Genomic DNA, 26,221 nt, shown 5'->3' with positions numbered 1-26,221 from the left:
ACAAATTCATCCAGGCCCAGTCTTCTAGCTCATTGGGTACATTAGCCAGAGTTAGCTGGTTAGATGGCTTGGAGACTCTTTTTTCCTATATTAAAATAATACCATTAGATTTCAAGGCATTTCTACTCTTTCATTCATTTACTCATTCATTCGACAGATATTTTTGGGTGCCTACTGTGTGCCAGACATTGTTCTAAAACAAAATAGTCAAAAATCTCTGTGGTTATGGAGCTTATATTTTAGATGAGGACATAAATAAGATAAAATTAATAATACATTATTAAGTATAATTTCATTATATCTGCATGTAAACATATATATATACACACATATATATACACACACACACAGAGGACTCAGATCTACCTTCAAGAGCGAACGTGCTGTAAGGAGTGTTAACCCACAGCCTCCATCTGCTTCTCCTTCTCTAAGGCTCCACTGCAGAGTTCACATGAGGCCATGCTCCTTGAGGTGCTCCAGCGACTGGGCACAGCAAAGGTCCCAGAAGTCAGACGTGCCTAATGCAGAACTCCTCCTGTGCAGACGGTACTCTGGGCTCCTGGTTGACCTGGCTGAGACTATCCCAGAGCTATACTATACTGTAGTCTGAGGCTCCTTCTACTCACTCCTCCTTCCCTCCCCCACTTCCTGTTACAGATGTCAGACCAGCATTGTGGTCTGAAGGTCTTCCCTCCTTCAGGCTTCCTTGCTTCCTCTCCCTTTTTTCTTCCATGGACATTTTCCCAAATAGACCTCTTGCACTTCTTTTTTTTTGAGACGGAGTCTCACTTTGTTGCCCAGGCTGCAGTGCAGTGGCGCGATCTCGGCTCACTGCAAGCTCCGCCTCCCGGGTTCACGCCATTCTCCTGCCTCAGCTTCCCGAGTAGCTGGGACTACAGGCGCCCGCCACCACGCCCGGCCATTTTTTTTTTTTGTTTTTTTAGTAGAGATGGGGTTTTGCCGTACTAGCCAGAATGGTCTCAATCTCCTGACCTCGTGATCCACCTGCCTCGGCCTCCCAAAGTGCTGGAATTACAGGCGTGAGCCACTGCGCCCGGCCACCTCTTGCACTTCTAATTCCGTCTTAGCCTTTGCTCCCTAGAGGACTCAAACTCATATATATCTATTAATACATATGATTGTGTTTATATGTGTTTAGGGCATGCAAAAAAAAAATCAGCAGAAAGACATGTGGAGCTAGGGGTATAATTGTGAATAGTGTGAATAGGAAAGGCCACACTAAAAGAACATTTGAATATGTCAATCAAGACAGGGGAGGGAGGTCAGTGAGCACACTATGCAGTTGTCTAGTGGAAGAACTTTCCAGCAAGAGCAAAGGAAAAGAGCAAAGGCCCTAAGACAGGGCATGTCTGCTAGGATGCCAGTGTGGCTGCAGTGAAATGAAAAAGGGAAAGTGAGGGAGGAGAGAAGGTCAAAGAGGTGAAGAGTTCGGCGTGGGTGTGTAGAGTGGGAATTGTGCAAGGTCCTGTAGGCCACTGTGAAGATGGGAAAGCCCTTGGAGGGTTTTAACAGAGGAGTGATGAATGAATAACTCTGGCTTGTCTATTGAAAATAGTGTATAGAAGAACAAGAGGGGAAGCAGACAGACTGGGTAAGACCATGGTTCCCAAACTGTGCACTGAAGTGCCCTGTGGTACCTCAGTGAATTCACAGGGGTACCTTCCTTGGAATAATTTTAAAGTTTTAACTTTTAAATTCTGATATTAAAAAAACAGTGACATCTGTCAAACATCACATGAAATTAGCTTGAGGCAGATTACAGGTTCAACTTTATATCCCATGTCATTTTGTGATAATGTTATATCTCTGCAAAGCATTTACTGTGATAAAAAGCAAGTGCCACATGGAAATCAGTGGGGAATAGGAAATGTGGAAGGTGGTGTCCAATCTGTTTACAAGGTTTGAGAACTTATATAAGAGAAGCTTTACAATGTTAAGATATAAATAGATTTAAAATTGTTTAAAATTAAATTGTTTACATTTATTTAAGATATAAATACATATAAAGATGTATGAACCTAGCTACTTAATACATGAAAACATTAGGTAATTCTTTTGGCCTAAGGGAGCCATGAAAAATAAATTATGGAGACTAAGTACACCATGAACCGAGAAAGTTTGGGAACTACTGAGTTAGGAGGTTATGTGATAACTCACACAAGAGATGAGGGAGGCTGAGAAATGGTCAGATTTTGGATATATTTTAATGGTACAGGCCATTGCACTACCGAGAGTGTGGAAGAAGTAGGGAAATAAGAAGGATTCCAGATTTTGACCTGGGTTGTCACTATCAACTGGAGAGGAAGATTAGAATTAGTTTTGGTACTATCCAGTTTGAGATGCTGTCATGGACAACCAAGTGGAATTGTCGAGCAGACAATTGGACTTCCTGAGTCTGCAGTTCAGGGAAGAGGTCTGGGCTACAGATGTAAACATGAAAGTCATCCGTTTATAGGACTGGAGATCATCCAAAGATGAATGTGGATTGAAAGGAGAACTCCAAGGACTTAGTTTTGAACCACTGCAACACATATAATATTTTTGGTTCATCTTTGTGTTTATAGTGCATATCATGGTACCTGGCACATAGTAGGCAATCAGTGAATATCCAAATACCTATTATTTTACAAGGGTAAAGTGTACACACCACAGAATTTTAGTAGACGCAGAGGGTATGCACTGAAAAATATGTCTTCCTCCTGCCCCTGTCTCCCAGCTCCTCTGGCCACACCAATGTTATCGGTTTATATTCTCTGAGAGGTAATATGCATTTATATGCAAGCGAATATGTCTGTTTATTTGTTGTAGTAATTTCGTTTTACATTTACACAAGCATAGTATCCAGCACACACGATTCTATACCCTGCCTGGCTGCTTGGTTTCACTTAATAATACACGTTAGAAATCATTCCATTTCAGTACGTATGGAACAGCCCTATTCTTTTTTTTTTTTTTTTTTTTTCCTCTCTCTCTCTGTCTTTTTTGAGACAGGGTTTCACTCTGTCCAGGCTGGAGTGCAGTGGCTTGATCATGGTTCACTGCAGCCTTGACTTCCTGGGCTCAGGTGATCCTCCTACCTCAGCCTCCCCCATAGCTGGAACTATAGGTGCACGCCACCACACCCAGTTAATTTTCTGTAGAGATGGGGTTTTGCTAGGTTGCCCAGGTTGTCTCAGACTCCTGGACTCCATCCACCTGGGTCTCCCAAAGTGCTGAGATTACAGGTGTGAGCCACCGCACTTGGCTGACAGTCATTTTTAACAGCTTCAGAGTATTCCACTGTGTGGACCTAGTGTAATTTGTTTAGTCAGTGTCCTGTTGATGGATGTTTAGGTTGTTTGCAATTAGGTTGTTTCAGTTGCAAATAATACTATAATGTAAATTATTTCTCATATGTGTTTGAGCCATTTGTGTGAGCCCATTTATTCAAAATAAATTGCTAGAAGTGAAATTTAGTATGCGCCTTAAATATTGACAGATTTTCTAAATTGTCTTATATAGAAGTTGTCCCAACTTACACTTCCTACAAAGTCAGAGAATGCTTGATTCCTTGGAGTGTCATAGTCAACAAAGTGTGTTAAACCTTTGATTATTGCCAATATGTTTAGTGGAAGATGGCACTCACTATATTTAATTTATCCTATTATGAAAAAAATTTGATCATCTTTTCATATATTTAAACTTTTTAGGGATATATGGATTAATTCTAAACAGTTTTAAGTAACTAAATTCAGCATGCTAGAGAAAGAATACCGATTTGGTAAAATCTAAAACTGTTTAGAATTAATCCATATATCCCTAAAAAGTTTAAATATATGAAAAGGTGGTCAAATTTTTTTTGTAACAGGAGAAATTAAATTAAATACAGTGAGATGCCATTTTTCCACTAAAATGTTATCATGTGTGTTTATGTGTTGAGGATAATGATAACTCTGAAATCAAAATATTTTAATGGCATTTTTCTTGAAAGTAAAATAATTCATGTTTGGTTGCTTGTGTTGGGTTGCCCTGTTAGTTATTGCTGGCAGCTACCCCTGGGTTGACTGAATTCACGGTCTTGGGTTTGGTGTGTGTGTGTCGTGACCAGAATTCATCATCGAATATGAAGATGCAATGCATGAGCCAGGGCTGTGGCACCACCAAACTGAAGTTTCTGGAACACAGACCACAGCCCAGCTGAAGCTGTCTCCTTATGTGAACTACTCCTTCCGTGTGATGGCAGTGAACAGCATTGGGAAGAGCTTGCCCAGCGAGGCGTCTGAGCAGTATTTGACGAAAGCCTCAGGTAAAGCGGGAAAGCGGGACTTCTAGGGTACGAAATATAATAAAAAAGTTTTCCACTCTTCGCAAAAGGCCAAAGCTTACACCTGTGTGGCTGCTTAACTTCCAGAACCAGATAAAAACCCCACAGCTGTGGAAGGACTGGGATCAGAGCCTGATAATTTGGTGATTACGTGGAAGGTGAGCTATGATGCCTTCAAATTTATTCGCTATTTTTTAGAGTGAAAAAAAAGTTGTTTGAAAAAATATCTACATTAGAATCTCATTTCACCTATTTCTGGGGAATATATATATATATAAAGATACATATATATCTTTACTTAAGAGGCAGTATTATATAGTTGCTAAAAGCTTGAGCTCTGGAGTCAAAATGATTTGGTGCAAATCCCAGCTCTGCCACTAACTCTGTGATCTTAGGCCAGTTGTTTAACATGTCTGTTAGGCAGCTGTATGATGGGAGTAATAATAGAACCAATTTCACAGTATTAAAGGAGCTAATACATATAAAGCACCTAGAACAGTGCCTAGCATATACACATGCTCAAAAAAATGCTAGCTAGTGTTATCATAAAGAACCACCTGGGGCCAGTAGCTCACGTCTATAATCCCAGCACTTTGGGAGGCCGAGGCAGGCAGATCATGAGGTCAGGAGTTTGAGACCAGCCTGACCAACATGGTGAAACCCCGTCTCTACTAAAAATACAAAAATTAGCTGGGTGTAGTGCTGCATGCCTGTAATCCCAGCTACTCAGGAGGCTGAGGCAGGAGAATCGCTTGAACCCAGGAGGCGGAGGTTGCAGTGAGCCGAGATTACACCACTGCACTCCAGCCTGGGTGACAGAGCAAGATTCCATCTCAAAAAAAAAAAAAAAAAAAAAAAAGAACCACCTGGAAGACATGCCCCAAGCCATTCCCAGCAGTCAACTTCTTTAGTGGGGAAAGCTTATCTGTGTTTTCTGGATTTGGAAAATTAACACATATTTACTCATAATTCAAAACCTATTTTAGATAGAGCCATACATGCATACTTAGACATGTATACATATATGTACATACTTATATTTATACAAACATGTAGAAACAACAGAATGACAGGCTAGCCTTTTTTTTAATAAAGAGGAAAACAGTCCATAAGTTTCCATCTGCAAATAAAATGGACAATGATGTACTATTGCACAAACAGGAATATATAAAGATTCTATGTGACCGAAACGTCTAAAGAATCACCATCCTTGATGGTAGAGCCAGAGTTTGAAAGGTTTATGTGGTATTTATTGCATCAAGATAGTAATTTACAACCTTTGAAATGTTGATCCCAAACAAGCTTTGAATTTCATTGCAAATGCACAATTGATAGAAGGTCCCTGGAGAAAATGGTTAATAGCTTGTGTTTTAGTATTTCAATGATCACTTTCTGTAGGTCTGGGAATTGAATTTGCTGTTCCTGTAAAAGATTGTGCAGTTGATTTGTGTTATAAGCTCTGGTTATTTGGCTTTCCTTGTAGCCCTTGAATGGTTTCGAATCTAATGGGCCAGGCCTTCAGTACAAAGTTAGCTGGCGCCAGAAAGATGGTGATGATGAATGGACATCTGTGGTAGTGGCAAATGTATCCAAATATATTGTCTCAGGCACGCCAACCTTTGTTCCATACCTGATCAAAGTTCAGGCCCTGAATGACATGGGGTTTGCCCCCGAGCCAGCTGTAGTCATGGGACATTCTGGAGAAGACCGTAAGTGATGCCATTTCCTACTTTTCCCCAGCAAAACAGACTTACCAAGGTGCAAGCCAAGGCCATTTCTCCTTGCTCAGGTTGCAAGGGAGGGAGGTGGCAATTATTTTGCACGACTTCTCTGAATTTTAACAGCCTGCTGTGTAAGAAAGAGAAGTTCAGAACGTTCAAGGTGATTGCAGTATAGTTGTCCCTTGGTATCCACAGGGCATTGGTTCCAGGATGCCCTGCCTTGGATACCCAAATCTGCAAATACTCAAGTCCCACAGATAGCCCTATGGAACCCTCCTATATGAAATATCAGCCCTCCATGTCCATGGGTTTTGCACCCAGGAATACTGTGTTTTCCATCTTCTTTGGCTGTAGATGCAGAACCTGCAGATGTAGAGGGCTGACTGTATTTTTGGGGGAAAAAAAAAATCCAAGTGTAAGTGGACCCATGCAGTTCAAACCCGTGTTGTTGAAGGGTCAATTGTACTTTTTAAAAAATCTTGTTTTCCTACTCAGGATGCTGAGGTGGGAGGATCCCTTGAGTCAAGGAATTTGAGTCTAGCCTGGGCAACATAGCAAGACGCCATCTCTTAAAAAAAAACTCTCACAAAGTCAAATAGATACCCCAAAATCTGTGTTCAAGCCTTAATAATCCATAGAATAGGTCTGCAGTATGCTTCAAGCCAAAATTATTAGAGATAGTCATATTTATGGATGAAATTAAAAATAACATTGATACTTCTACCGCTTCCCTGTCCTTTTCCTAGTCCCAATGGTGGCTCCTGGGAACGTGCGTGTGAATGTGGTGAACAGTACCTTAGCCGAGGTGCACTGGGACCCAGTACCTCTGAAAAGCATCCGAGGACACCTACAAGGCTATCGGGCAAGTGAAAGGGGACCTTTTGTGGCTTTCTTTAGTAAGGGCTGCAGCGAATGCCACTTGTCATGCACACCACAGGAGGTGGGGCTTATTTGGTTCATTGCTTTGTGAACTTGTGGACTGAAGAGTTCATTTCACTCATTGCCTCAGGTAGCCACTGCCAGAGTTGACTTGAAATCTCACTGCATCCAAAATAAGAAAAAAAAAAAGTTTTCTCCATTTTTCCCACTGATGATCTAACGTTCTACCAACTAAGTATGTATACAAAATGGGGAAAATTAATTTTTTAAAGACCTAGAATATTACCAACTGTAGCTAGCTTTAAAGCAATATGGACCACATGTGTTGAACACACAAAATTATCCTGATAATCATTTAGGCATTTTTAAAATAATTCAGAATATACTTTAAGACCATATACTCTTAGCTAGGTCATTCTTATAAATATCCATTATCTTTGTTCTTGAGAAGTACTGAAAGATAATATCCATTATCTTTGTTCTTGAGAGGCACTGATTCATATTTTTTACTGATAGGCAGCCAAGCATACAGTCACTACTTTGATTTGTTAAGCCTGACCCCTAGAGGTCACTTTTTGTACTACATCACATTCAACTTTTTTTTTTTCCCCCTAGCATTGCCAGATTCCATATAAATGTTGACTTCTCCTGAAAATGCCTTTAAATTCCTAAGAATTTAAGAAGACTTAGTAAACAACAATTCTGGATTTGTGACCAAAATTAATCAATACTTTCTTATCCATCTCTCCAAAACCTGTGTCTGCAATTGAATACAAAAAAAAGTATTTTAAACTAAGTGATACAGTTTGATTTAGTGGAAAAATTCTAGACTTTCAGTGGAGGATCCCCTGTGGCTCTTGATACCTCTGTGGCTGTGAAAGTCACTTAGTAGCCCACACGTTCATCTGCACCATATGAATAACAGTAATAAAAGCCTCACTGTGGTGTTTAGGATTAAACTTAATGATAGATTGTATGTGAACATGTATTAATTCTGGAAAAATATGTAAACATTGGGCAGTAATTTTTATTTTTAGAATATTTTATACAAGTAACAGACTTAAATCCTATTGTCCTCCATTTGCCTCATGTTCTAGAGAAAACCATATGGGTCTCGTGCTGTTTTCATTTTCCTTAGACTCCTATGACAAAGTAGTGTAGCCCAGCTTTGTCATGTGGCTGTAATTTAATTTCCCTCATGATCTATGGGCTTCTATTCCTCTTGCCTCAGAATCAATATCCATCAGTTTTGCTAGTAATTTTCTTCTAAAATATACCAAGGGAATTTTCTGGAAAAACAACAATTTCAATTTTGTGAGCATAAGGAATCTTGTTTGCTCCTTTGTGCATTCCTGACTTTCGTTCTTGCTGTTTCAGATTTACTATTGGAAGACACAGAGTTCATCTAAAAGAAACAGACGTCACATTGAGAAAAAGATCCTCACCTTCCAAGGCAGCAAGACTCATGGCATGTTGCCGGGGCTAGAGCCCTTTAGCCACTACACACTGAATGTCCGAGTGGTCAATGGGAAAGGGGAGGGCCCAGCCAGCCCTGACAGAGTCTTTAATACTCCAGAAGGAGGTACGGAATGGATGTGTCTCTAAGATCTCAGGAACATATGGCATGGCCTGAGAGGTTTTGCCTGACAGAAGGGCTACTGATCAAAGTATATTCTGGAAGCCAAATGTGATTGAAATTTCTATAGATGAATACAGCACACACAAAGCTACCAAAACGTCAGATCATATGTGGGCCTAAGTATATATAGAAGGCTTCAGAACCCAAAATGCTGCTCTGAAATGCCCTCTCCCGTGACTTAAAATTTTTCTCCACACACACTGTCTGAAACCTTGTTACTTTGACATTTATTTGGATCATTAACTTTCTGACCTGAAAGAGGTTCCATAACTTCTCTGAATGTCAGTAGCCTCATCTGAAAAGCATGAGAACCAAATTAGATAACCTAACAAAAACACCTGGAAAGGAAAATATTTCTATAAGTTATAGTTTACTTCTATAGCTTCTTTCTTAGTGCACTTTTCTAATTTATTAGAAAGTTGAACCGAGTTAGAAGGTTGCAAGTCTTGACCAAGTGGATTGGGAAGAGGAGGGAAAAGTCATTGCAGATATGGGCAACTGCAAGGGAAGGAATAAGGAAGGACCAAATATATATTGATCCAGGAGTCAGGGGAGAAGGAATTTGGACACAGGGACGAGGGAGCCTTGTGGGTGAGGGAAAGAGGGGCCCATGTAGTAAAAAGGATGAGGATTTGAAAAGGAAATAAAATGGGTTTTACCTATTTTAAATTTTGCAACAATATGCCACTATGACAGTGGCCAGATAGCTTCTGTAGCTTGCTTAGCTCTTTTTGATAAAAGAAGTTCGCAGAAGATGGACCCCACCCTGGCTGCTGATTGAAAGATTCATGATGCAGGCAGCTGCCCAGCAGCCTCTGAGAACCACCCTGCATCCCGGCTCCCATCTCATTATAAGTTTTTGTCGTCAATCTCACTGTCCCTTAGAGAGTCAGGGCTCTTCCTCCTCGATGTTTTCACAACCTGGGGACTGTAGTCCCTTAGGGAGTCAATGAATGGGTTTAACGAGCTCCATGAGCCTCCTAAAATTGTATGCAAGATAAATGTATATTTTTCCAGGGAGTGTTTATGGCTGTCATCAGATTCTCAAAAGGGTCTGTGATCCCCTAAAGTAAAGAACCACTTATTGGGTTGGGGAAGCTTAGAAGCCTAGAACTATGTGCCAGGCATGGTTTTAGGACCAGACAAAGACATCTAGGGGCCTAAAGCAGGGAAATGGCAAAGAAGATGGGGATAGGAAGAAATGGATATGATTTAGATTAAGGAAGTGGAGTTAGTGTCTGAGGAGAGGGTGGAAATGAGGCAGATAGGGAAGTTCAGGTTGACTCTGGTTTTTGGCTAGAGTGACAATAGGGAGAGTGGTTCCATTAGTTAGTTTCCAGGGGCAGTGGTAGGGGAGGTAACCATTGTGAGAGAGAGCTGCCACCAGCCATCATCCTCATGAGGAAGTGAATAAAAGATGAGCAGACATGTTTCCTCTGGTGATTTGCCAGCCTCTGCCACAGAGAACCTGAGACCCCTCGGGCCTTCCCCAGGGCCGGGGGTGTGCCAAGGTTGGGCTTTTGTCCATTCACCACCAGATCCTGGGCAGCTGTCAGCTCTCAGGATAAGAACGTCTCTGCACCTGGGCATGCTGGCCCAAAGCCCACCAGGAAGGGCATTCTGACTGTTTGGAGACACCTGGTTTGTTAGAGAAAACAGTCCTTAATGGTCCAGAACACAGCTGCTTCCACTCAGATCCGGTTAGAATAGTTTCACTTGGTAGCTAGTTTGCTTCTATTAAGACACCATTCATGCATCAAACAAGTACTGCCTCTTTTTAAAATATTAGGTTTGAGTCCATCTAAAGGCAAAGTCATTATGTGTTTTGAGAGGATGGTTTTATTGAATATAAATGTAAATGACAAGAGAGAAAAAGGAAGAGACTAACTAAATGGGTGCCTGTCACAGGTTTGTACTAATGTATTTTCAGCTGAATCAGGAATGAGTTACTGAAACTCAAAACCTTGAATCGTGCAAGCACGGTGAAATGTCAATTTAATACATGTTGAAACATTCAGAAATCTTTGTGTTGACTGTAAGTTCTCACTGTAAGTCCCCAGTGCTCCCTCGTCTTTGAAGATTGTGAATCCAACACTGGACTCTCTCACTTTGGAATGGGATCCACCGAGCCACCCGAATGGCATTTTGACAGAGTACACCTTAAAGTATCAGCCAAGTAAGCTGTTGGGAGGAAGAGAAGGGGAAATATGTTTTTTTATTTTATTTATTATTTTAATTGACAAATAATTATACCTCCTCATGGGGTACGTAGTGATGTTTCGATACATATAGTGATCAGATCAGGGGAATTCGCATATTCATCTTCTCAAATATTTATCATTTATTTGTGTTGGAAACATTTAATATCCTCCCTCTAGCTGTGTAAGGAACACCAGAACTTAGTCTTTGTATCTAGCTATCATTTTGTATCATATATATATATATGTATATTTGAGACGGAGTCTCGCTCTGTCACCCAGGCTGGAGTGCAGTGGTGAGATCTTGGCTCACCGCAAGCTCCACCTCCCGGGTTCACACCATTCTCCTCCGTCAGCCTCCCGAGTAGCTGGGACTACAGGCGCCCACCACCATGCCCGGCAAATTTTTTGTATTTTTAGTAGAGATGGGGTTTCACCATGTTAGCCAGGATGGTCTTGATCTCCTGACCTCGTGATCCGCCCACCTCGGCCTCCCAAAGTGCTGGGATTACAGGCATGAGCCACCACGCCCAGCCTTCCCTTTAACTGATATCTCCCTATCTCGCCTTCCCTCTGTCCTTCCTTTATTTCTGGGATCCTGTGTTCTACTTTTTACTTCGGTGACATGAACTTTTTTTAGCTTTCACCTATGAGTGAGAACATGTGGTGTTTAACTTTCTGTTAGAAATATAGTTTTAAAAATACTTAACTGTTATCAAAAAATACAAGCTAGTTTTTCTTTATATCTGTAGAATATATACATATACCTTCAAGTGTTGTTTCAGAAAGAACTTCAAATCTTACTTTTTAAAGAAAAATGATGTCTATGTTATTAAAAATTAAGTAATCTGTAGAATAATACAGACCTTTAGGAGTGGGGTTTAGGTGAGTCCTGTCATTAAATCAGATATGCATTTTCTACAAATAGAAAATAGTTCCTTTGGCAAAAGTCCTCTGAAGAAAAATGTTTGGGGTTATTTAACAATATGACTCCACCTGCAAGAACACAGGGGAAAAAATTCTATTGTGATTCAACCACAACATTCTTCTAGTTTATTAGCCAATAGAGAACATATGGCTGTGATATGATATGATATGATATGATACAGTATGATAGAACATAGCATAGGAGCTGTTAAAAGGTTATCACTTAGTTATGCTGGGGAAAGAGTGAGTGGGATTATAAAAGTCAGTGTAAGCCAGGTTGAACATTTTTAGTTGACGTATTTATTTATAATAGTATTCCTATAGCAGTTAATGGAGAATGCACTTGTTCATTATTTCTTATTGACAGTTAACAGCACACATGAATTAGGCCCTCTGGTAGATTTGAAAATTCCTGCCAACAAGACACGGTGGACTTTAAAAAATTTAAATTTCAGCACTCGATATAAGTTTTATTTCTATGCACAAACATCAGCAGGATCAGGAAGTCAAATTACAGAGGAAGCAGTAACAACTGTGGATGAAGGTAAGATGGGTATGTATAAAATCCATGTAATTATAAGCATCATGAAATAAAAATCTTTAAGTTTATGCTTTCTTTTTCCTTCTTGCTAAGGAGCGTCTATCTTACCTGATTAACGCAAACACTTATTTGTAATTTATCATTCTGATATATAATCAGCTATTTAGTTCATATTGGACTAACTGATATTTTTCAACTCCATGTGAAACTTTTTTAAACTTACATTAAAATCTTAGTGTGGGAGTGAGTAAGCATAATATTTGCCACACTTGAATTTGAAGTTCAGGGGAATGTTGTTTCCTGTTTACAACTTTATATATTATATATATTCATGCACAAACATATATGTACACATACATATAATACACACATATATGCATACACAGACATACACATCTATATACACACAAATATATGTAATTCGAGTTCTGGTCCTGATTTACTGGAAATAATTTTCTAGTTCACATATCGATTTACATTTTCTAGCAAGGAAATCGAAACAGTTATTAACGAGTGCATTTATTTTGTGTTTGAGCAAAAGATTTTGCATTTTGGTATGTACAAAGAAAGCAAAATAGCCCATTACGGTATTTAGAAAAGGAATTAACATATCTTTTCATACTTTAAAAAGTTATTCTGAAATCTTGAGATTCAATGAAAATTATCAAAAATATTATAAAAGTTTTTCTGGTTTTGCATGTCTCTAAATTGTAGAGTTGCTTAAGGATTATTCATTTGACTATCTTTGACAGCATAAAAAATTGACAATTTCTATCCAAAAATTGGTTTGAAATATCCTAAGCCTTCATACATAATCAACAAGTATGAATAATGCACCTTAAGTAATGTGTTTGAATACTGGGTATTCAAACTGGGTATCCTGATAAAATATTGGTACTGGATTTGAATACTGGATAAGTTTGGGGACACCAACATATCTTTGTCCCCTATACCTGATGTGGTACACTTCATTCTTCTTGCATGCTTTAGCATTTTAATAAGTGTTTTTGTATCGCTATACATGCTCATGGGTGTGTTACATCTAACTATATAGTGTCCTATTTCTGTTTCCCTTCATTAAAGCTGGTATTCTTCCACCTGATGTAGGTGCAGGCAAAGGTAAAATAATTCATCTGCATGACTTTATACATGTGTGAAATTTGCAATGTGAAACATGGGGAAGTGCAGCATGGGTAAAACAGAGAAAATATGCTTTGAACCACCAAAAGAAGAGAAGATCTCATCCAATCTTGGCTTTAAAATTAATTTCTAGTCCTTTCTTTACAAGTAGAAAGCCACATATTGAATTCTCCAAAAATTTTTTCTTGAGACTTATCCCTGGTACAAATCCTAATCTTAGCTTCTAATACTATGATTTTGGCTGGATCAGACAGGACCAAAACTGTGTATTTGTCACAGATCCTCTATATGGCCATGCCACATTATTTGGGGTTCAGAAATATTAGCCCTGTGATGAAAACAGCCTGGTAGAAATCAGATCAACCAAGCTTCCTGTTCTATTCTGATTTAGCTGCTCTCCTTGTAGACACAGTGTACACTCGGCTGCCATTGCACAAAACCGTCCATTTGGAATTACAGCGTAGCAATGCCCTCCAACTGGTTTGGGACTAAGTCTCCCCAAGCTTAGGGTCCCCTGCAAGTGAGTCTTCCAGGTGACCCATATGCTCTTCTCAAATGTGGTATCCCACCCATCCTGTCTTCACCCAACTGCCTAAGTCTCTTCCTCCTGAGTAATAGCCAACAATCCACAATGGATTTTGTTCTCCTTTATTTCTGACAGCTCTCTGGGTCAGAAAGATTTGTTGGGAGAATGGTGCTTGAATAAGTTGTAATATGTCTTCCATTAGTGGTAATGCCAAAGATGCCCCAGTCTTTGACTCCTGGCTGCTGGTTGACCAGTCAGCTTTTTAGAGAGCAGTGGAGCACCTGCCACTAGGCATAGGCACTGTTTTCACGTGGCATGCCCATGGTCAGGGGCTTTCGCACATCAGGTGAGTATAAACAGGAATGAAGAAAAGGAAGACCAAGAGAAAAATGGGCTTTGCCCTATGTTATTCAACTCTTGTGAGCTTAGACTTGATAGATTTATTCTATTTGCTTAGAAATTTGCTTATATTCAGAGCTTTGGTAAATTACAAAATATCGATCAGGTAGATTTTGGAGTTACTGAATAAGAACTGTAGCCATTTTCAGTAATCTTAAGAGTATTATATTTGTGTTTTTAGACTTGAAAGGACGAAGTTGTCAAAATTCAAAATTTCTATATCATAGAACGATGTAAACTTATTTCTATTTATTTGTATACTTCCTTCCTATGATAATTAGATATCAATTAAAATCATTAGTTGTTTTACAATAATATATTGCTTTATAACTTCAATTGGAGCATTTCACTAAAAGTCTGGCCTTGTTTCCTATGCGGTGGACATGTCACTGTGGCTGTGCCTAGAGCTGATAGCAGAGAAATTGTGCTTCAGCAGGGCTGTCTGTGAAGCAAGTCTGAATTCTCAGCGGACTTGTCACGTTAGAAGTAGATATGCACTCCACTGGAAAAACATCACCACTCTGTTTTTAATAAATTAAAACTAAATTCTATATTTAAAGAGTTTTGGTTTTACCATTTGATGTTACTAATTTGAATTGTGAGCTACTTACGATTAGAGAGACAAGCAAAAATGGAGTGTCTGCAAGTTCATTAAGCCCCCAGTATTAAAATCTGATGGATCTCAGATAAGAAAAGAATAGCATTTAAATAAGGGGGAAAAAAGCTAACTCTGACCTTAATTTTAATATGGTTTATTTTAATAGTATAGCAGTAGTTAAGTATGGCTTACATAAGAGGATATTTTGCCAGTAAGACTTTAAACTGCTCAAGCATAATTTGTGATCCTGGGTTTTCCTTCCTTAAAAATACTTCTTTTTTCAATCTGAAAATGAATTCTATCCTCTTCACTATTTCCCTTCTCCATGTGGAATTTAACTGCTCTGTGACAGGAGAAAAATTAAAGTTCTCCACTATCCTCCCAAATTTTAATTTTTTAAATGTATCTTTTACATTTTTATTTAAATCAGGACAATAGGGAATAAATAAGAGATGAATAAAGAGGAAACATGTGATATCCTTAGCTATAGAAGCATCAATATGGCCGGGCGTGGTGGCTCACACCTGTAATCCCAACAGTTTGGGAGGCTGAGGCGGGCAGATCACCTGAGGTCAGGAGTTCAAGACCAGCCTGGCCAGCATGATGAAACCCCATCTCTACTAAAAATATAAAAATTAGCTGGGCGTGTTGTTGGGCGCCTGTAATCCCAGCTACTCAGGAGGCTGAGGCAGGAAAATTGTTTGAACTCAGGAGGTAGAGGTTGCAGTGAGCTGAGATTGCACCATTGCACTCCAGCCTGGGCAACAAGAGCAAAACTCCATCTCAAAAAAAAAAATCAACATCTCATATGATTTTATTATGAATTATGATTTCATGAAAAGTGGTTTTAATTCATTTCTGGTCAAAGAGGGGAAAAGAAATGCATCTGAGTTTACATTTTTAAACTTTCTTACAGATTTTAAGAGCTGTTAATGAAACCTAAGTTTTCAAATGTATAATTACAAAAGGATTATAAACCTGAAGGAAAACCCAGGATAATTCAATTAACTATATGATGACATACTAACCCTTCTTCTTACCATTCTCCTCAATATAATTACATACTCAAGACCTTTGAGTCATTTATTTTTGTCCTTTTCTTTGTTGGATTAAAGCTCTCAATATTTGTGTAGGAATTATAGTTGATTGGCATATTTTTTCAATTTCTATGTCTCTTTAAATGAGGCTGGGTGTGGTGGCTCATGCCTGTAATCCCAGCACTTTGGGAGGCTGAGGCAGGCAGATCACTTGAGGTCAGGAATTCGAGACCAGCCTGGCCAACAGGGTGAAACCCCATCTCTACTAAAAATACCAAAATTAGCCAGGCGTGGTAGTACACAGCTGTAGTCCTAGCTGCTTGGGAGGCGGAGGCAGGAGAATTGTTTTAACCCAGGAGGCAGAGGCTGCAGTGAGCTGGAGGCTGCGCTGAGCCAAGATTGCACCACTGCACCCCAGCCTGGGCGACAGAACGAGACTCCATTTCATAAATAAATAAATAAATGATTTCAGGGTCTGGAATTCTAGGAAGTAGACTGTGAAGGCATGTATAGAAATGAACCAAAAATGTGCAGGCTCAAAAAGATTTATGTTCCCGGTATTGCTGATGATCCACAGTGCCATATCCATTGCATGTAATCTGGCGCTCTGAGGACCAAGCATCAAAATACTTTTATAGGGTGACTAGTTGGAATACAGAAACAGGGATAAACTAACTGGCAAGGCAGGAATCTGCATTCTTGACCTAACTTGCAGCCTACTATGGTCAACCAATTAGGAGTGAGCAGAGAAGAGCATTGAGGATCAGCTAGTGGTGAATCCCTTCTGTGATTTGACTCTCACTACATTATTTTACTAGAGTAAAGAACCAGTAAATAAAAAATAAAATCCCTTTTTTGGCCTATACGAAAACAAAACAAGACATCTAGAAGCATAGAAGGTTCAATCAGTTCAACAGTGAATGTCTCTCTGGCACATAAAATGCACCCGCGTTTGTTTAAGAAGCTGTGTATAAAGACAGTAAGACAAACCCTGGCCTTGACATGCTTAAAATCTGGCAGGTAAGACCAACGTATAGAAAGAGTAATAAATTGACGCTAAACTAGAAATTGGAGCAAAATGTTATCTGAATATAGAGGTGTGAACCATTTTTTTTGCCAAGCAGGATCAGGAAAAGCTTCACAAAGAAAATAATATTGAACTGGGCCTTGAAGCCCAGTTTTTGTTTTGTTTTATTTTTGTCAGATGAGTCAGGGAGTTGCAGTGTGTAAAGTCTTGGTAGGGGTCATAAGCACATGGCGTTTGAAAACATACCGGATGTCTGGGTTATACCAAGCGGTCCACTTAGGCTGACTTGTAGAGAGTGTGTGGAAAAGAGAAGACCCTGAGATGGGACTGGAGCAGTGGGCGGGGCCAGATGGTAACAGCTCTGAAGGGCCATGAATGCTTTGCTAAGGAATTTGTATTTACCTGTAGGCAGAGTTTTAAACAGAGAAGTGGCTAGATAAGAGTTGTAGTTTCAGCAGCTAAAATGTAGGTAACTACACTGGCGGTATCTACAGAGGAAGACTTACAGTTGGGAGAGGCACACCGGAAGCAGCCCATTGGGAAAGCCCAGAGAAAGGGGACACTACAGCTCCCTTGTATGGTACAACATAGGTGCTCTGTGAGTGAGAAGGTGGATGAGTGGGGATTAAAAGGAAGGAGAGTTCGAATTCTCTATGGTAAAAGTGGCTAAACAGCATGCCTTAGGAAATTGTGGTATCTTTTCTGGGTGCCTTTAAGAATAAGCTAAATGCAAATTTCCAGTGTATAATACTTTATTATTAACTATAATTAGTAATATAATGCTGTACATTAGATCTCTAGAACTTGTTCATCTTATAACTGAAAGTTTGTACCCTTTGACCAACATCTCCCATTTCCCCAACCCCCACCCCACCTCTAGCCCCTGGCAACCACTATTCTACACTCTTTCTCTAAGTATAACTTTTTTAGATTCCACATGTGAACCCCGAAAATCTGAGACAGGTTTCAGTTAATTTAGAAAGTTTATTTTGCCCAGGTTGAGAACATATGCCCGTGACATACCCGTAGCTCAGGAGACCCTGAAGACATGTGCCCAAGGTGGCCAGAGCAGAGTTCGGTTTTATACACTTTAGGGAGATATGACACATCAATCAACACATGTGAGATGAACATTGGTTTGGTCTGGAAAGGAGGGACAACTCGAAGCAGGGAGTTTCTAGGTCATAGGTAGGTGAGAGACAAAGGGTTGCATTCTTTTTGAGTTTCTGATGAGCCTCTCCGAAGGAGGCAATCAGATACGCATTTATCTCAGTGAGCAGAGGGATGACTTTGAAAAGAATGGGAGGCAGGTTCGTCCTAAGCAGTTCCCAGATTGACTTTTCCCTTTAGCTTAGTGATTTTGGGGCCCAAAGATTTATTTTCCTTTCACACACATTTAAGTGAGATCACCCAATATTTGCCTTTCTGTGTCTGGATTATTTTACTTAGCATAGTGTCCTCCAGGTTCATCCATGTTGTTGCAAATGGCAGGATTTCCTTTTTTTTAAAGTCAGAATAATATTCCATTGTGTAAATATATATATATATATATATGGTAATTTCTTTATCCATTCATCTGTCAATGGATATTTAGGTTGTTTTCATGTCTTGACTATTGTGAATAATGCTGCAATGAATTTAGGAGAGTCGATACTCGTAGAGATAATGATTTCATTTCAATAAAACTAGAAACAAAATAATAGTAATGAACAGTTTAGAGAAGAAACTCTGAGAAGGGAGCACCCATAGAAACCAATGTACAATATAAGAAGAAACTAAATGCTTTTCCGTTAGAAGTATTTTGCTCTTCTGTTAGTAAATGCTCTTGTGTTAGAAGTATTATGGTTCTGCCTTGAACATCTTCCATATTACTCCAAGATTAAATTCCTGTTTCAGTATTCCAAAATTTTTTAAGAAAATTAATGTTTTTCCTGGGTTGCCATCGATGTTTTACACATGTGTGCATATTTACTGTCATTGATTGATCATATTCCTATTATTTTACCTATAAGAAGAAAATCTCAGAAAACTAAAATTAATTAGGTCCACAGAAGGACTCTGCATAATTCAGTAATCAGTTTTGCCCTCTGCTGTTTCCCCATGGTTAGCACAAAGAGATACAAAATTTGCATGTGTTGTTGAATTATATTTCAGAAGTCAAAAGCATTATTTAACTGCTTTAATATCTTTCTTTTCTTAATTCTAAGAAACGTAATTTTATTACATTTATTTGAACAAAGGTCTTTGGCGTCTACATTTTATAAACATATCTTAGAATATAATTTTAGTGTCTTGGTAAACCCATTGATGCTGTCTGATTGACTATCCTAGTAAATTTTATGTGAGATAATAAATCGATCTTCTTTTTTAACTACCCAAGTTAACACATCTGTAAATGTTTCATTTTTAGTTTAAGCTATTGAGGTAGGACTGATAGAATTGCCTGCCTCAGGTATTCAAATAACATTTTTTAATGACTTTAGATGTTGTCTTTACCCAGTAGCAAGCATGTAGCATCATCTGGTCTCCATAATTTGGATTTTTAAGAAGCTATTTAGGTTGCACTATGATTTTTCAGAAAATGCTTTGTAACAAACAGTTAACAGGTAAGATTGTCTTGCTCTCTAGGAAATGTTACATGAAATAGTTTTTACTCCTTTTATTTATTCTTTCTTAACTTCTGATAGAACACATCTGGAAATTCCTTTTGCAACTTCTCTTCCAACATACCCTTACCATCCATCATTCTCTAAAGCAGGGGTTTCTTACCTGGGGTCCCTGAGTTCCCCAGTGATACTCAAAGAAGCCTGTTTTTTAAAACAGATCAAAAACGCTGTTCAAAGGGGCATTCTCTGTCACACCAACACAGATTTTTTAAAGACCTGCATTGAGATGACAAATAGGTTTGAAAAGTAGCCACATAGTATTGGGTTTTACCTTGGGGTCTCTGACATTCCATGATGACATCTGTCCCTGGGATTGTTCAGCAATCCCCCTCTCCATCACACTTTAGTAAATGAAGACGGTGACATTTCCCGGGACTGTATCTAATGGACAACAGTTAACATTGTTCAGAACCCATATAATAGAACTCACAAATTTTAATATTATGCGTCATTATTTCTGATTATTAATTTCCTAGTGCTGAATTTAAGAAACAAAAACCTTTCTGTAATGAAAGCAAAGCATGAGTGAACCCTAAATTTTAGCAGTAAATTCTATTTAATTCTATTTGCACAATTTCAGAGTATTTAAACTTATTTTATATTCGTGTGTATGGTGTTGCAATATGATTGTTTGTTTTATTTTTCTATTGTATGTTTAGTTCAAGCACTAAATCCCAGGATCAGCAATCTTACTGCTGCAGCTGCTGAGACCTATGCCAATATCAGTTGGGAATATGAGGGACCAGAGCATGTGAACTTTTATGTTGAATATGGTGTAGCAGGCAGTAAGAAACAATTTCATTACCCGATTTTTAATTTGGGGGATGCATTTTAAAAGATTAAAAACATTCTTAAGAATTTACTATGGATCATCTTGAAAAATAACTTGATCCAATTAAATGAATGAGTTATCTAAAAAAATTATAGTGAACCATCAGCCTACCACATATTATATACACAACTAGGAATTGCTTTTTTATGTTATTAATAACAGAGGGCATATGTTCCATTACGTATGTTATTTTCATATCATAGTACTTGAAACTAGTTCTGTGCCCACAACACATAAACAAGAGTAAGAAGGAATAATTATATTTGCAAGTACAACAGAAAAGAAGAAAAGGTTTTTTTTTCAAATCGGATCTTGAAGTAACAGAAATCAAACTGACTTGAAAGTATTCATTTTGCCCTGACTAGCCCAACAGAATTTTATAAGAAACCGCAGAAAATTAATACTTTGGGAGAGCATTCATTATGTTTTAACGTTTGATGTATTCTCAAGTCAGGCACTCTTCGTAGATCCTGGCCACATCTACTGGGAGATGGGGCAGCTTTCACTTTCAGCAGTTTATGAAAAGCCAGTACCCCCCTCCTAAGTGCAGTGTGCTTACATAGAACAAATGAGGTGGCCAATAAATGTTTGTGACAAAATGTTGAACAGAGTCCAACTTTCTGTTTAAGCCTTTATCATGCAAGTAAATGTTTTTAGAAATGACGATCCCTTTAGAAAAACCAGTATTTAGGAAAGGTTGAATCGATTAATTGGATACGTTGGAAGGCATTTAAGTTTACTAAAAGATTCATCTTGTGAATCATAAAAAACAATTCTTCCCATAGTTCACTTAAGCTAATTAATGTATATCAGTTCTTTTCAGAAACATCTTTAGAGAAACTCAACAGTTTCATAAGGCAAGGTGCAGATAAAGAACCTTCCTTTGTATTAAAGAGGAGAATTAATACAATGGGAATATATACAATTAATAAGCAAGCTAGATACCCAGTCTATTTTTCTTTGAGGATATTTTCCTGTAGGTCATTTTAATTGATTTGTTTGACATGACTACATTTATAATAATCTAAAATGTTAAACCTAAGCATCCTACATCTTGTCTTTAGCTTATAAAGAATTTTCCTTTCTTGAAGCATTAAGTGACTTCTGGTCCCTTAAAATATTCAAATGTGTTGTTTTTGCAAAATTTCCATAGGCAAAGAAGAATGGAGAAAAGAAATTGTAAATGGTTCTCGGAGCTTCTTTGGGTTAAAGGGTCTAATGCCAGGAACAGCATACAAAGTTCGAGTTGGTGCTGTGGGGGACTCTGGTTTTGTGAGTTCAGAGGATGTGTTTGAGACAGGCCCAGGTGAGGCGCACACCACACCTGTTCTGGCTCCCGCTCAGAGGTGGAGGCCGCCAGGTGCTCCAGCTGGAGATGGGGGCTGGTGGAGCTGTGTTATGGGTAGGGCATGAATGTCTTTCTATGGGGCCCTGTTGGGTTGGGAGTTTTGGTTTTTGTCTTTGGTTCTTTATATCAAATGAATTACAGAATTTAGCAAATCATCTAGCCACATTATTACCAAAAACCATCAGAAAAATAGACTTAAATATGATTTTAACTTATATGATTTAAAGAATTCAATTGTTCATATCACATGTATAAACTTTCCCTCAGTGTTAAACTGAAATTTTTTAAGTGCTTTTGAAGATGAAAGAACTTATAAGAAAGTCACAATTCTGGCCGGGCGCGGTAGCTCACGCCTGTAATCCTAGCACTTAGGGAGGCCGAGGCAGGCGGATCACCTGAGGTCAGGAGTTCGAGACCAGCCTGGCCAACATGATGAAACCCCGTCTCTACTAAAAATACAATAATTAGCTGGGCGTGGTGGTGGGCGCCTGTAATCCCAGCTACTCAGGAGGCTGAGGCAGGAGAATCACTTGAACCCAGGAGGCAGAGGTTGCGGTGAGCCAAGATTGCACCATTGCTCTCCAGCCTGGGTGACAGAGTAAGACTCCGTCTCAAAAAAAAAAAAGAAAAGAAAGAAAGTCACAATTCTTTATTTCAAAATGGCCTACAACCCAGCAGAACCCTGCAGTCAGCTTAGACAACTGATACAGATATTATTACATTTGTATGGAACAAGAACTTGTACAATTCATATGCTACATTTTTTATCACACCAAATTTTACTGCCTGTATATATTTACTTATGTGAATATTAACAAAATATGCAAGTAAAAAGTGAAGTTTCTAAAATAAAAATGTTCATGTGAAACGTGAGAGCATTCGTATTTGCTCACTAGATGGAGAACAATCCCTGCTTACTTACATTTCAACAAGAGTTGTTTGTGGTACATGTTCACTCTGTGGTTCATACCCCCATGTTATTTTCAGTCACTCCATGCATTCTTAAAGAAATGTGCATATCCTGTAGAATACATTACACAATGTATTTTTTGTGACTTTCATTAACAAAGCATTATGATTTTTAAAGTCAGTTTTTACAATTTAGAAAAATATAAATCATAAGTGGTTTTTAAAAAGAAACAACAATAATGTATTAAACTATATTTTAAAGATATTCATTTGCTAAAATCATAATGTTTTAAGAAAACCACACATTTTATTCTGTTCTTTGTATTTCATATCCATTTATGTATATAGTTCTAGGAAACCAGCGTGTTAAGCTTAAAAGAGGAATATCTAATCAATTCATAGCTAGTTTACAAGGTTTTTGTTTGTTATTGATAACTTTTATTTTCCAAATACTAAAAGTCAAGTAGATATTATCTTCATATATAGCTGGAATGCTAATAATAGTAATGGGACTAGCATTTAGTCAGCTCTCCTATACAGCAGGAAGTGGTTTTCTCATTCAGTCCTTACAACAATCCTATGATGTAGGCACCATTATTACTCCACTTACCCCTCAAGTCAGAGAGGTCGAGTACCTGCCAGGTCGCCCAGTAGGAACGTGACAGAGCTGGGATTAGAAGCTTGTCCTTCCATCTCCAGAAGAAAGGCCTCACTATACCCCCATTGCAGGGTCACAAAGCTCCACAGGCCAAGGAGGACAGGCTGTCTCAGAAAGGGCAGCTTCAGTCAACACTTGGTATATCCAATCAGTGATTCTGGACCCCTGCAGGCTGCATGTGGTTACTGGTTCTGGATTATTTATGAAGAATCTACTATGTATAAAAATGACCTGTTGTTAAAATTGTTAGAAATGTTTAGGAAAGGAAAAAGTGACTTTATCCAAAGTTAGATTCACCCTCAAAATCAAGTTGTAGCATTTGTTGTCCTTCTATAGGACAAAAGACAACTCCTTTAGAAAATTATTTTTCACTCAGCAGTGTAATGCCTACAGTTCCAGCAGCAACTGCCAGATAGTTTGAGGTGAGGAATCGTGATAGGTGGGCCTTCTTGTGTGCCAGTGATGGAGAGACAGGACAAGGTCACAACCAGTTCTTGTCACTTTTTACATATAAATGTATTAAAAAGAACAAATATTGATTCAACTCTAGTGACCTTAGTTAACACATCACCTGTAAGAGCAAATGCTGCCAGCATTATGGAATGCCTCAGTTTACCATTACGCTGCCTCCCTTTTCCCAGTTCACAATGCTTCATCCTTTGGGGCTGCTGGGTTAACTCCAGTGTGAAAGCACCGTCTTCCACTGCTCCTGCTCCTGCTCCTGCTCCTCCTCTCCTCTCCTCTCCTCCCGCTGGGTTCCGCGGTGTAAGGATGTCAGTATTTGGCATGAAAGCATATCATTGGCTAATTTTTAAACTCTGCATTCATTATCTACTTCTCTCTCTTTCTCTGATTTCTGCTAATTTTAGGACACTAGACTCAACTTTATCTATAGTTATTTCATGAATCTTCCTACCATTACACCATCTCTCCCTTTTATAGCCTGGATTTTTAAGGTATATTTCTTAATTTTTTTCCTGTGGCACAAACTGAAAAACAAACGAGATAGGCAGTGTCCTGATGCTGCGCTTCTTCCCCGTGCTACTGGTATGACCTTTCATTACTGCCATCCCACCCGGTATGACCTCTCATTACCACCACCTCACCTAGTATGACCTCTCACTACCCCACCCCACCTGGTATGACCTCTCATTACCGCCACCCCACCTGGTATGACCTCTCACTACCCCACCCCACCTGGTATGACCTCTCACTACCCCACCCCACCTGGTATGACCTCTCACTACCCCACCCCACCTGGTATGACCTCTCATTACCGCCACCCCACCTGGTATGACCTTTCATTACCGCCACCCCACCTGGTATGACCTCTCACTACCCCACCCCACCTGGTATGACCTCTCATTACCGCCACCCCACCTGGTATGACCTCTCACTACCCCACCCCACCTGGTATGACCTTTCGTTACCACCACCCCACCTGGTATGACCTCTCACTACCCCACCCCACCTGGTATGACCTCTCATTACCGCCACCCCACCTGGTATGACCTCTCACTACCCCACCCCACCTGGTATGACCTTTCGTTACCACCACCCCACCTGGTATGACCTCTCATTACCGCCACCCCACCTGGTATGACCTCTCATTACCGCCACCCCACCTGGTATGACCTCTCATTACCGCCACCCCACCTGGTATGACCTCTCATTACCACCACCCCACCTGGTATGACCTCTCATTACCGCCACCCCACCTGGTATGACCTTTCATTACCGCCACCCCACCTGGTATGACCTCTCATTACTGCCACCCCACCTGGTATGACCTCTCATTACCACCACCCCACCTGGTATGACCTCTCATTACCACCACCCCACCTGGTATGACCTTTCATTACCGCCACCCCACCTGGTATGACCTCTCATTACCGCCACCCCACCTGGTATGACCTTTCATTACCGCCACCCCACCTGGTATGACTGCTCATTAGCGCCACTCCCTGCCCCCGTTTGACCTCTCTTTAGTGCCACCCCATCTCGTATGACCAGATGTGACCTCTCATTAACGCCATCCACCTCCTCCCCTTCCTCTTTTACCTCTGTCCCTCAATTACCCAGTCTTTCTTATCATCACAAAGGATTTAAAACAGATTTGTTTTCACGAGGCCCAACAGCTTTTTTGTCAGTTGTCTCCAAACTTTGGTTAAGGTCACATTTTGCCCTTCCTAAACACATCTAAGCGTTTGATGTCTAAGCATTTGAACAGGACATTTTCATCCATAGTGCATTCTTCATAAATAGTAGAGAACAAATAACCATTTCCCTCACCCTGTCTCTCTTCTGTGTTGATTCTATGGTTCTGAGGACTCAAGAGCATTTTCCTCAGAGACCTCCTACCACAGAGCACAGATATCCATGACAGCAAGCAACGCCAGAGCAGAAGACTGTTGTAAAGCTGACTTCCAGAAAACAAAGCAAATCTCATTCTCCTGCCATATTTTCTATTTTCATGTTCTTTATATGTGTTTAATTTATCATTTTGTGGATTACTCAAATAATACATGAATATAATTTTACTGTTAAAAAAAAATCAAGTAATGAAGATTCTGTTTTACTCCGCTACCCAGCCCTTCAATGGGTGATATCCACCCACTGAAACTGATTCTAGAAGGAAAACCCCCATAGGTTTAATTCTCTCTCTGTGGGGTATATGTGTGTGTATGCGTGTGTGTGTGTGTGTGTGTGTGTGTGTGTGTGTGTGTGTGTGATGCATGATCATGGTTATGGCTTGGATTTGTATGTCCCAGGTGATTTTAGATTGTCCTGAAAAGGCTTCACGCCTATTTTAATCATTCTGGAATTTAAATCTTTTCTTTTATGGATGGAAA

At 39.4% G+C, this 26,221-nt stretch overlaps 1 protein-coding gene across 44 annotated transcripts in view; it reads left to right on the top strand.

Annotated features, from left to right (window-relative positions):
• The window catches only part of NRCAM (neuronal cell adhesion molecule), a 312,039-nt gene that overhangs the window by 271,332 nt on the left and 14,486 nt on the right, over positions 1-26,221 (top strand). For 13 of the 44 annotated variants that reach the window (XM_055392636.2, XM_055392643.2, XM_055392639.2 and 10 more), the window contains 10 exons: positions 4,109-4,306; positions 4,412-4,482; positions 5,808-6,033; positions 6,792-6,907; positions 8,302-8,506; positions 10,617-10,739; positions 12,056-12,241; positions 13,313-13,348; positions 20,282-20,407; positions 21,608-21,760. In XM_055392636.2, coding sequence (XP_055248611.1) covers positions 4,109-4,306; positions 4,412-4,482; positions 5,808-6,033; positions 6,792-6,907; positions 8,302-8,506; positions 10,617-10,739; positions 12,056-12,241; positions 13,313-13,348; positions 20,282-20,407; positions 21,608-21,760 — 1,440 coding nt within the window. The remainder of the gene's footprint in view (positions 1-4,108; positions 4,307-4,411; positions 4,483-5,807; positions 6,034-6,791; positions 6,908-8,301; positions 8,507-10,616; positions 10,740-12,055; positions 12,242-13,312; positions 13,349-20,281; positions 20,408-21,607; positions 21,761-26,221) is intronic. The other 31 variants (XM_055392656.2, XM_019031513.4, XM_031012908.3 and 28 more) reach the window with 5 other exon arrangements.

Source organism: Gorilla gorilla, chromosome 6, assembly GCF_029281585.2.
Source record: "Gorilla gorilla gorilla isolate KB3781 chromosome 6, NHGRI_mGorGor1-v2.1_pri, whole genome shotgun sequence".
NCBI lineage: Eukaryota > Metazoa > Chordata > Mammalia > Primates > Hominidae > Gorilla > Gorilla gorilla.
Note: the sequence above shows the minus strand (reverse complement) of the source record. Positions and strands in the feature narration are given on the sequence as shown.